General features: G+C 35.3%; 1 protein-coding gene across 1 annotated transcript; it reads right to left on the bottom strand.

Annotated features, from left to right (window-relative positions):
- Positions 1–2,221: 2,221 nt before the first annotated feature.
- On the bottom strand, positions 2,222–10,304 carry LOC129005433 (surfeit locus protein 1-like). Its single transcript, XM_054434322.1, has 7 exons — positions 10,156–10,304; positions 7,924–8,064; positions 6,297–6,418; positions 5,658–5,849; positions 5,160–5,336; positions 4,518–4,661; positions 2,222–2,326 (listed from the first exon to the last, which is right to left on the bottom strand). Exons 1-7 carry the CDS (start codon positions 10,225–10,227, stop codon positions 2,269–2,271), a joined length of 906 nt encoding a protein of 301 aa, XP_054290297.1. The 5' UTR covers positions 10,228–10,304; the 3' UTR covers positions 2,222–2,268.
- Between the last annotated feature and the right edge of the window lie 1,227 nt (positions 10,305–11,531).

The raw sequence follows: 11,531 nt of genomic DNA, 5'->3' as shown, positions 1-11,531 counted from the left end.
GCAATTAAATTATTCAGCTGATCAAAATGTAAACAATTATGTTCTTCATAAGGAAAACATGGGAACCTTTAAAGCCACTGGGGCAGAGCTTAAGGGACTTTTTCATAAATGTAAGGCCAGTTTGCAAATCTACTCGACACGCTCTTTCCAATGAGACGTCAATGGATAAAATCGGTTAAGAAATGGCGGAGGAGTTCAACCGACAATGTTTCATGTAGCGTATCTATATAAATAAAATTAGAGTTTTGTCTGTACATTGCTCAGAATCATAAACTTTTAGGTTATTTTTACGTGTTATACATTAGAGAAACCGAAACAAGTCTCATCTAAATTTCTGTCTGTCTTCCAGTCTGTTACGACCCAAGAGCCATTTTACGCGGCCTACTCCTGAAAAACGAGAGTACCTATCAAGTTCCAAATCATTTTAATGCATTCACTGGATTGGCGAGATTGTCTTTAGCCATTAAAATATGGCGTCACCACTTTGTAAACAAAATTACGGACGTTTAAAAACCCAATTTTGTGCGATTTTTGTAAAGTTTTCTCCCAATGTTTAGCACATATTCTTCTATGAAATAACGAACAGCTGTTCAAATCAAGATTATTTCTTCTAGCTGTCACTGATATGTTTACATTGAATGTTGTTTACAAATACCCATCACGTTTGTTGTTTACCATTTCCGATCACGTTTTGAAAGCAAATCCAAACCAATTAAGATTAAAAACGTTTTTCCTTACATAACGGATTTAATTAATCGCAAGTGCAATAATTTGTAGGGTAACAGTAAATGAAAATAGAGATTCTTTGTGCATAAAATTGTTCTTGAGTTTTGATAACCGGGAAATAGACCTTGAATCAGTGTTGTATATTGCTGGGAAACTTACATTTTTTAAATGAGCGTTTTCAGTCAAGACTCGGCACACGACCGACGCGCGTCTACTTGTCCATAGTAAAAATAAAAGTAGGCCTACCGTGTATTTATGTTTTATTCGTTATGTGTATAAGTGTACAGTTCGTGTATGTGTTTCAAAAACTCCAAGATGCACCTAATGGGGAAGCTCAAGACCTTATATTAGGACTGATGATGGCGATTTAATTTCGCCGAAATGCATCTCCTGTAATAGGATACATTAGGATCGACCGGCGGACACAGGTAATTTAGCCTTTTATTGATTGTCATACCGATCCGGAACAACAACAAACGACATAAAATGAAGTTATGTATAATAAATAGTTTGGCCAGCATATCTGAAAATATGCAAACCAACTACTGTTCTTTATATAAGAAGGTTTCAACTGATACTATAAGATCCCCGTGCGTAGAACGGGTACACAGCTAGTTAATTATAAAGATGAATGCATTTTTCAGATTTTATCAAAATATGTTCATAAACAAGCAAACAACAACAGTTGACTTATTCTCCATAAGAATAACATAGGAATTTTAAATTTACAGATTTTTGGAATTTTCTCCGTAACCATTTGGCGCATAAAAACGCTTCAATATACTAAATTATTTGTTTTTTTAAGCTCTACAAAATGGTTTGGAAAGAAATTGCTAAATTTTAAGTTTTTAGGGTAAAAAATGGGAAAAACCAATTTTTACCCCATAAATCCCCGTTCCCATGGTCCGATCATGCTGGTTCGCGAACTCGTTCGAATAAACGTAGGTTTACACGTTTGTACCAAATTTGATCAAAATCGGATGATTTTTGCTCAAGTTGTCGCGCTAACGGACACATATATAAATATATATATATATATATATAAAATCTTACTAATATTATAAATCTGAAAGTGTGTGTGTGTTGCTCAAACACCCATAAACTACTGGACGGATTGGGCTGAAATTTGGCATGATGATAGCTCATACATTCCCGATTAACATTAAGGCACATTCTTATCTCAAAAATCCTTTCGGGCTCCGCCCCAGTGGAAGAGCGATCACTGAAATTTTTTTGACAAAACCGATAATATTAAATAATTGGAGTTTAGGAGTGGGTGGTACAGTGACAGTTTTTTATTCTGACGCCACCTGTTACTACTGTAGGCCTAGTGTATTTTAACATTGCGTGTGATTTTGTTTAGGCTATGACTTTTTCTAAAATGGGATTGAGCCAGGATACTGGATGGTCCAGATTACAAAAGTATCACTAATCTCACAAACAAGTCTAATTGAGAAAAGAGTAGACTTCAAAGAAATAACAATAATTATTTATACATTTATTTGATATAGTACAGATAAATTACTTATACAGTTAAAAATCCTATCTCTTCATATAACGAAGATACCAGATGTAGGCTGTAAAGATGCTGAGAGAGTACCTAAAACAGACAAGGAAACATTATCACAACTAATGAAATACAAACTTAGTTTAAAAGTCAAGGTATCATCAAGCACATAATATTTATATATGTGCTCGATGCTTTGTATTTAATTGATGAATGAAAAGAAAACAAATCCAACTCCAGTTAACACATATAACATTTTCAATTCCATCAAAGGCCAATTCTAAAAATCATTTCCATCTTTTTATTGAATAGTTGCAAAAGCATAATACAATACAATACAATATTCTTTATTGTTAATTCGTCAAGAATTACAATAGTGTCAATACAATAGTGAATTGTACATGTTAATTTTCATAAAATTCCTTTATTGAGTAGAAGGGTCTTGCAATTAGCCACTTCTTCAGCTCCTGGTGTAGCTTGTTGCCAGTCAGGTCTCTCAGGTAGTCAGGTAGATGGTTCCTCAGCTTGCAGCCGGTGTAGGAAGGTTTTTTCTCCCAAAGAGTTGTTCAGTGAACTGGTAGTGCAAATTTGGAGCCATGACGGGTGTTGTAGTGGTGCAGGTCTTGGTTTCTTGGGGGGTTTATTTCATTCACATACTTAATGGTTTCAAGTATGTAGAGAGACACCACTGTGAGGATTCCTAGGTTTACGAATGCTAGTCTGCAAGTCTGTGGTGGTACAAGGTTGGCGAGGGCTCTTATGGCTTTCTTTTGAAGGACAAGAATTCGATTCATATTTTTTGTTGAAGTTCCTCCCCACACTGTCAAGCCATATCTAAGATGCGACTCTACCAGTGCGAAGTAAGCTGTTTTGGCCACAGAGAGTCCGCCTATGTAGTTTATCCTTCTGACGACATGTATTCCAGTACTGATTTTTTTGCTTAGGTGGTTGATGTGCTCTTTCCATGTCAGTTTGTTATCAAGGATAACACCGAGAAATTTTGTGTAGTTTTCTATTGTTACATCCTCTAATTGAGGGACTATGTCTTTTTTCTTACTGAAATTCAGAGTTGTAGTTTTTGTGGGGTTTATTGCTAAGTCATTGTTCTTTGAGTAGAGGATAGCTTTATTTAAGATCGATTTTGAATTAAGGTAAAGGCTTTGGGCTGTGTTGTCCTTGATCAAAATGGTTGTGTCATCTGCATACATGATTGCAACAGCATTTTCACTCTCAATTTGTTTGGGGAAGTCATTAGTCAATAAGATGAATAGAATCGGGCCTAATACAGAGCCTTGTGGAACTCCTCTTGTCAGCTTGCTTTTTGAAGATTTGAAAGTTTCTGTGACTTCTTTTGATGAGTTTTTCAGTTCCACGACTTGTGAACGTCCCGTTAGGTAGCTTTTGAACCATTCTAGCGCAGAGTTTCTACATAGCAAGAATCACCCTTATTGCAAAAATATATAAATACGAATCACTAAATGAAAGAGAACACTCAATAATAGTGAACTGTGCTAAAATTGCTACTGTATAGTGGTGAATGTGATTTCCTCATTAGAAGTAAACATATTTGTTAGAAATCAGGGCACTCTTGTCAGTGGCTCAATCCATATGGAAAATTTGGTTCTTTCTAGGAATTTCACCATTGAAGTGCCTAGAAAGAACCAAATTTTCCAAGGAATCAGTACAGACTTTTAAAAAGACAGACACATCCACACATCACTTATGCTCCACACAGTTAATTGTGACATTTGTGATTTCCCAATATTGGAACATAGTGGAAGTAAGTGAGTGTCAATGTCATAAGACTACTAACTTTACGTGGCCGTTGTAAACAGAATGATAAACAATACTAGACCCCGTAGTAATATACTACTGAGAATAGGATACCCTAATAATATTCTTGTAATGTTTCAGCTGGTAGAAAGAGTAAATGAAGTATAGCTGATCTAGATAGTAAATTACTAAGAATACTGTACGTCTGAACTGTTAGAACGATTATGTGAAATAACGCTTATTATATCTTCCAATTAACAGTGAGCATCACAAAATAGTAAGATTCTGTGCTAACTATTAACGGCATGAAATAACTGAATTTAGAATAACCCAGCAGTAGAAAGACCAGCTTTAACCTACTGGACAGGCAAGTAGGTGACAAAAATTACTTATTTTGCCTATTACCAAAAGGTTTAGAAACGTTTCTCACTATTTTTGCAAAATATGGTAAGAACTTTAAAACTCTTAACAATAAGAACTATAAATTTCATTTCCCATCCCTACTACATACCAGGTAATGATGTACGATAAATGTTCATTTCGTATCTTCATGATGGTCTGGCCTCCCCACAACTTTCCAGGGATGGAATGCTCTTCGGTAGCATCAATCCAGATTGGTAAACAATCCTTTTTGTTAGCTATATCTTTAATATCTCTACAACAAAGAAAAAATGTACAATACTCTTTATTCATCTTATTATTCAACTTTTAAAATATTTTATGTTTTTTATTGTTTAAGGGCATATTATAAAGTAATGTCCTCTGATCTGTTAGTACAAACAAATAGTGATTGATTTTTCTATCTGTGATATAGGGGCATGAATCACCAGCATCTTACAGTACATAGAGAGCAAAAAGGTCTGAAAAAAAACATGTCTAGTAACAGAACCACTTACCATCTTGTATAAGTATTTACTGTCTTGTGAGTCAACAGTATTAGTGTAAATATGTGTCAATATATTTATTTTGAAAAAAATTCAGGTAATTTAATGAACACGCAAATGCTGATCAAGATGTTATTTAGCAAAAAGGCTTAGCCAAGAGTATTGGCATGTACTCTGCTGATAAAAATAATAAATTATAGCTTTATACGTTATGCTTAATAATACATTTTCAAAGAGATCTTTCTCATTACACTGTTTAAGCTCAATACCGATAATGCCAGATGTCATATCTTTCGTCAGTACTGGGCCCAAAGCCTGCTGGTGGTTCTGAAAGTCTTATCACTCCAGTGAGGGTTAATTCTTCTCCCTTAGAGTTGCTCCACACTCGATCTTTCTTCTTGATAGTCTTTGTGCGGATCCATCCTCTATTGACGAGAATTCTATCACTGAAAAAGTTCAAATCAAGATTTATAAGATTCCTTGGTCCTAGTCAATGTTACTTATGTTGCAACTAAGTTACTCATTGTATGAGTGCTAGAAAAAGTAAGAATTTTTTTGGAATAAACAAAAAAATGTGTACAAGAAGAAATAATTACTATACAGGGTGTCCTGTAAGTAAACAGCCAAACTCCAGAAAATATTTTTATGGGTAAAAAAAATTAAAATCCAGAAATGTTTTTTAAAATGCCTTGTTAGCAAGATATCCAGCATTTTTTTTTAGTAGCCTATTTAGGAGTCATAAAAAACAAAGAAGAAAAACGAATTACCCCGTGTCGGAGAGTACGAAGGGTGTTACTAGGTTGTATCCCAGCGACTCTTGACCTGAAGGATGGATAACATCTCTCTTGACCTCACCATGTACAAAGCAAGGCTTGGGTCCGTAGAAGAGCTCCTCACTGTGGTCGAAGCGGCCCGTTACTGTCACCTTGCAAAATTCCATACCCGCGACTACTTCTGGACTTCACTTACCGAAAACAATTGTAAAACAGTTAAGGTAAAGAAAAGCGGTGAATATTTTTAACATGAATAATTTTGTTAAAATAAACATACAGAGGGTTACTTCTAAACCTTGTCCTACTTAACCGATTTATACGATAGAGTTGTAATTTTAAAGCTTATGGCTCCAGGGGAGGCAAAACAGTTTATAAAAAATTTAAGTTGAATATGCAACAATTATTGATAGAGGTACGCAATTTATACTCTTAGTATAAATAACTTGTTTTTGAATTTTCATGACATTACAGTTCAATAATAAGAATACAAAACTGAACAGCGTAAGGTGTTCCTTTGAAAATATTTTAACCATTAAGATATAGGCTAGTAGGCCTAAACAGTTAATTATGATGCAAAGCTAACATTTAGTTTAAGAGACATATTTCTTAAACTTAATATATTAGTCAACTCACTCTAACGGGAGCGGAACTGGATCTGATCGTTGTCTTTCTTCCATAGTTTTTATCAGCTCTTCTTTCCATTTCAACCGTTTAACTTGCCATGTCCCAAGACCAAATGTTATTGCTGGTATGATCTGGAAAAAATAGATTTCTTTTTATAAACCTCAAAGTTTGTAGAATATACATTGAAGGGAGGGTTAATATTTTTAATTCTTTAAATGATAAGTTGCATGACTTAGGTTTGGCTTAGAAAAAGTAACAAGGTAAAATTAACTTTTTACGTAGGTTTATTTAGTCTTTTGTCCCTATTTCCGAGAATGTTGCGGGTTTTAAAAAACATAACCCATAAACAATGTTAAGTTTCAGAAATTCAGAAAATCTTTCAATTATCCAAAAACTTGAATAGGGCAGAATAACTGAGTTATTTTTTTGATAGGTAGAGCTGTTCTTTCCATTTCAACCGTTTAAACTTGCCATGTGTCCCAAGACCAAATGTTATTACTGGTATGATCTGGAAATTAAAACAGTTCCTGGTCGATTAACCAAGTTTATACTCAACAAATTAGTAAGCTCTCCTTGTCCCTACAACCTTAAGGATATACTGAAACAATATACCAAGGCAGCTTATTATAACATGAAACAAACTCATGTTATCCTTATACCAACAGGAACCGGATGTTTTTCAAACTGATAGTATGCAACTCTGTCAAGAGGGGTGAGGAGTGTAATTTGTTGCTGTATATTAGGCTTTTTTATTATCATGGAGCATTAACACCGCATGTTTGCCTATAATGAGTATGTACAAAATGGCGAGCATTATAACAACGGCGCAGAGAGTTTTCTAGTTCCCTTTCATCTTAGACACGACCATATAGTTTTCAGCCGAAATATAATTCTCAAGTTGATTAGCAATTTGAGGAAAACAGGATACAGCCTATCCGAAAAAAGAAGATGCTTCGCCGAAAAATAACTGTTAGACCCTTGTTAGGTGCCATGGTTTTGTACATTTACACGAGATTTAGGGTCACCGATTTTCTTGAGTATAGGATTATAGCTATGGTACTTCCTCTAATTCCATAACCGTGTTTATGCACTCTTACCTCCAAACCATATGTATATGTGACACTGTATGCTTAACACCGTAAACCCCACCCCTAACCAACTAATATTTATTTACCAAAAGCAGTTAGGGGGTAAGCCCTAGTATATGAAACTAGTCCATCCTGATCCTCTGCCTTTAAATGTTCTTGTAATGTTTTCAAATGTTCTTCAAAACATTCATCCACAATTGATTTGATATCCGAGCAAACGTAATGGTTCAGCTTTTTGTTAAAAATCCTCTAGGCGATGTTTCATTTTGCATGTTTGTAAACATAGCACCAAAACTTTATAAAATGTAGGCTAATCTTTTAGCTAGCTTAATCCATGGCGAGTTTCTGCCATCTACATGATCCTCTTGACATTGACTGCCTTGGTAGTTCTGGGTGGGATTACTGGTTTGGTTAGGTAATTTTTATTCATTGATCACTTTGACGATTGCAAGACTCTGGCGTATAGGCCTATAGGCTACATTATAAAATGTCTATTAGCGACAACTGGTCAGTCAATATTTAGAATTAAGTAGGGCATATGTACTTACCAGTAGTAATTTACCTCCCTTGTTATATGTAAACTTGGGGTTTATATAAGGAATTGGATTCTTCACTTTTGGAGGAGATTCTGCTGGAGTACATTTGTGTCTCACTTGAATGGATTTAACCTCTCCTTCTCTTTTTATTGCCTGTGAGAAAAAAATTAGTAAAAACTAAATTGGTCAAAATGTTTAATAATCAAAGAAGCTAGCCTAAATGGAAGAGGAACTTCATTTTTTGAAGAGAGTTAAGAATTTATTTTGAACCTAAGTTTAAAACAATATATTTATGTCTAGGCCTATATTATTTTTTTCAAGCTTTCTCATAAAAGAAATAATGTCATGTTGGGTCCTTATATTTAAATATCACATCAGATTACATTCTATTTAGGCTAACTCTCCATGGTTGTATTTGGTTCAAAAACACGATCGGTTCGGTGACACAAGTTTTTTTTTTTTTTTAATTGAAACGTTAGACAAACAATGTTTTATAACTTAAATATTATATCAACAGAAAAAGGTATACAAACTAGTACAATCAATTTTTGAAACATTACTTATCGTGTTTAGCACTATTTCAAAAGTGCAAAAACAGTCTGGATTCATTAGTGTTCTCCCGATTTATTAGAACCAAAACTTCACCTTACTAATCCAACCTAACTTCAAAACACTTACACAGTCACGAATCCACATAACACCCCGACCTACCTACCTCACATGCCTAAATAAGAACTGATTAGTTCACAATAGGCCTAATCAACGTTTAGTTGGATTTACAAATGCTTCAACTGCATTGTCCTCTTTGTACAAACTTAATGTTAGTCATTATAGGTTTCTAGACGACCCTTTCAATTGTTCATGTTTGTATTAGTATCAAGGCGGCTCCAGACATGCGCCAATCGCCAAGCACCGAATCGAGAGTACAAGAGACTCCCTCTTAACCAGACTACTCGGGACCAAGGCCAGTCAGAATAACGGTTTTTTCCCAGTTAAGTTAAACCGAGTTCCCCAAAACTCGTAAAAATGGACTATTTAAATCCATACTGTAGGTCCTACAGAATTTGTCTTAAATTTAGGAGAGCATTGTATTTAGACACATAATCACTGGTCTCAAATCTTTCCAACGAGAACAGTCGTTTCAGTACCGCCCACTTCCTGCCGATCTAGTCCGGTTAAACCGATGTGCTGATATAGTATATTACGTTACTAGTCCTGAAAATAAGTGTTTACCGGACGAGTGTGGTCGTTCCCGTGCGAGACGAAGTCGAGTACGGGATTACCATACGAGTCCGGTACACACATTTTGGACGAGTTACGTACGATAGTTTACGCCATACTACTAAATCCGTACAAATCCTTATATATTTCCACCAACTAAAGGACTAAAAATCACTAGTCATAACCTCTAAGAGAGGTTATGTTTTTGTTTATAACCACTCACTGCCACCTAAATACAGTATAATCAGCTTCAGCTGATTGGTGTCCGGCAAAACTCATTGCAGCACAGTAGTACGCAATGAAACCCCATTTGAATAAGCTGGCGGCAAACAGCTGTTTTCTGGACTAAATCCTTGCGTGGGAAGTTCGTCAAAATAATGTAGTGTGGCGTAAAAAATTTTCTGGTTAAAGAGATGTCATTTCTGCCGAGTGTAAGGCTAGTCCGGTTAAACCGATGTCCGGTTAAAAGGTGTCCGGAAAAGAGGGAGTCTACTGTAGTGTGGATAGATGTTTGCCTATAAGTCATGTATGACAAGCAGCAAACATTCATGCTCGTGTTTTCCCATTCATTGTCCGGAAACAAATATTTTTGCAATTCCCGAAACAAACAGTTGCTCGGAAAACAATATGTGTGTTAAAGTCTAAGTTTAACTTACTCGTTAATCGGCGAATTGTAAGACAACTAAGTTAGGTCGCCGACCATAAAACTTAGTATTCCGTACTATGCGAATGGCGCATGTTTGGAGCCGGCTTTATCACAATAATGGTGACAGAGACAAGTAAAACAAGAAGCATTTACAGTAATAAAATTGACAAAGTTAGTTTATTCTGTGTTCGTGACAGCAGAAGAAAATATTGCACCATTGTTTTCAGGTAAAAATCTAGTTTATGATATATAAATTACTATAAGTTCCCTTGGTCACCTTTTTAATATGCATAATAAACGATAATTGTAGCCCCTATTAGGCTTAGGACACAGAGTTAAGTCGAGTTTATATAATTTTAAGCTGTTTTATTACTTACATTGTACATCCATGTATCTGGTAGGGATTTAAAAACTTTCTGACAGTTACGAATCCAACATTTCATACTCATAATACGATGGATTATAAAGAGATGAGATTGATAGTAAAATAATTACTTGCTATGCTAATACTAATACTAGTTAAAGAATTGAGGTTAAAAAAGCAGTAGCAGACATTGAGATAAGCTAAGCAAACTCAAATCAATCCAATCCAGTACTCAAACTGTTAATGTTCTATTTCTATGTTTGCTGGGCTCGGACTTTACAGCTAAAGCTTGTGATCTTGTGATGATATCGGGCTCGGGGTTTTTTTTAGTGTGGCCTTGGCTCGGGTCAAAAGCTATAAATAATAATTATATTATTTTACATCAAATATCAGAGGTTGGCGACATAGTATGGTTGCAACTTTTGCCATATAGGTATTTAATTAGACCGTGTATATGGTATATGGTATGGTAAGACCATAGACTAAGGGAGTATATTTTATCTATGGTAAGACTAAACGTTAATCTCTTTACAATTTTCATTCGTAGACTTAAGGCCGGTGTCATCAGCTTATTGCTGGATTTTTGAGAGAGCCGTGTCAAATCGGTAGTTACACTACTGTCCGCGAGAGTAAAGAAGTCCCTTGAGCCAGAGCGATACGCAGCTATGTTTGGAGGGTATCGCACACTATTTGCAGGCGCTAAGCATCTGGGTGCCTCGTCTCGATGTCTGTAAACAACTGTTGTAAACATAATTACTCATATCTTTGTTTTGGTAAGTGGATTATCATCATATGGTCACGCCATTTGATTCAGTGCAGTCTCGTATGATTGCGTATTGGAGTTCTGTTTTGTTTTGGACAGTCCTTGCAGCTATGGATTTATCAAAATGTGGTGCTACTATATATATATATAGTGGAGAGAGGGATTTAATTCGACGGGTGATCGAGTGTTGTGACAATGAATGTAAAGACAAAAAGTGATCAGTGCCGATAGAAAATGCAACAGAACATGCCGCAAACTATTGTAAAATGTCAGAATAAACTATTAAACGAATTAGAAAAACCTGCAAACAAACTCCGGATGTAAAACTCTGTACACTCGGGAAAAATTGCAAGAAGGCTGATCATTATTTATAGACCCACTTTCACTCGTGTTTTGAACGTTACTTTTCAGAAAATTTAAACAGTTGATAAAGCAATACCAAATATTTGTTTGTTTACGTCGGCAAAATCTAAAAAATACTTTTAACATTCTTTTGCCGTAGTAAATAATGTAATGATGGATTTTCGCAGGTGATAAACATGGAACAAAAACGTTATTTCACAGTAGTGAAGCGAAAAAAAACTATTATCTGTTTTGAGAGAAAGGATTAATTTTAAATGGATCGA

The sequence above is a fragment of the Macrosteles quadrilineatus genome, unplaced genomic scaffold, assembly GCF_028750875.1.
Source record: "Macrosteles quadrilineatus isolate MER2022 unplaced genomic scaffold, UCM_ALF_1.0 Scaffold_21__1_contigs__length_2333173, whole genome shotgun sequence".
NCBI lineage: Eukaryota > Metazoa > Arthropoda > Insecta > Hemiptera > Cicadellidae > Macrosteles > Macrosteles quadrilineatus.
The sequence above is the reverse complement of the archived record's forward strand: the minus strand, read 5'-3'. Positions and strand labels throughout refer to the sequence as shown.

What these genes read in the sequence shown, in the direction of transcription:
- LOC129005433 (XM_054434322.1), bottom strand. Translation starts at nt 10,227, where the DNA reads ATGAGTATGAAATGTTGGATTCGTAACTGTCAGAAAGTTTTTAAATCC. An exon ending in CAGATACATGGATGTACAAT is followed by an intron (nt 8,065 to 10,155) that starts GTAAGTAATAAA and finishes TTTTTCTCACAG; the next exon opens with GCAATAAAAAGAGAAGGAGA. An exon ending in AGGGAGGTAAATTACTACTG is followed by an intron (nt 6,419 to 7,923) that starts GTAAGTACATAT and finishes TATTTTTTCCAG; the next exon opens with ATCATACCAGCAATAACATT.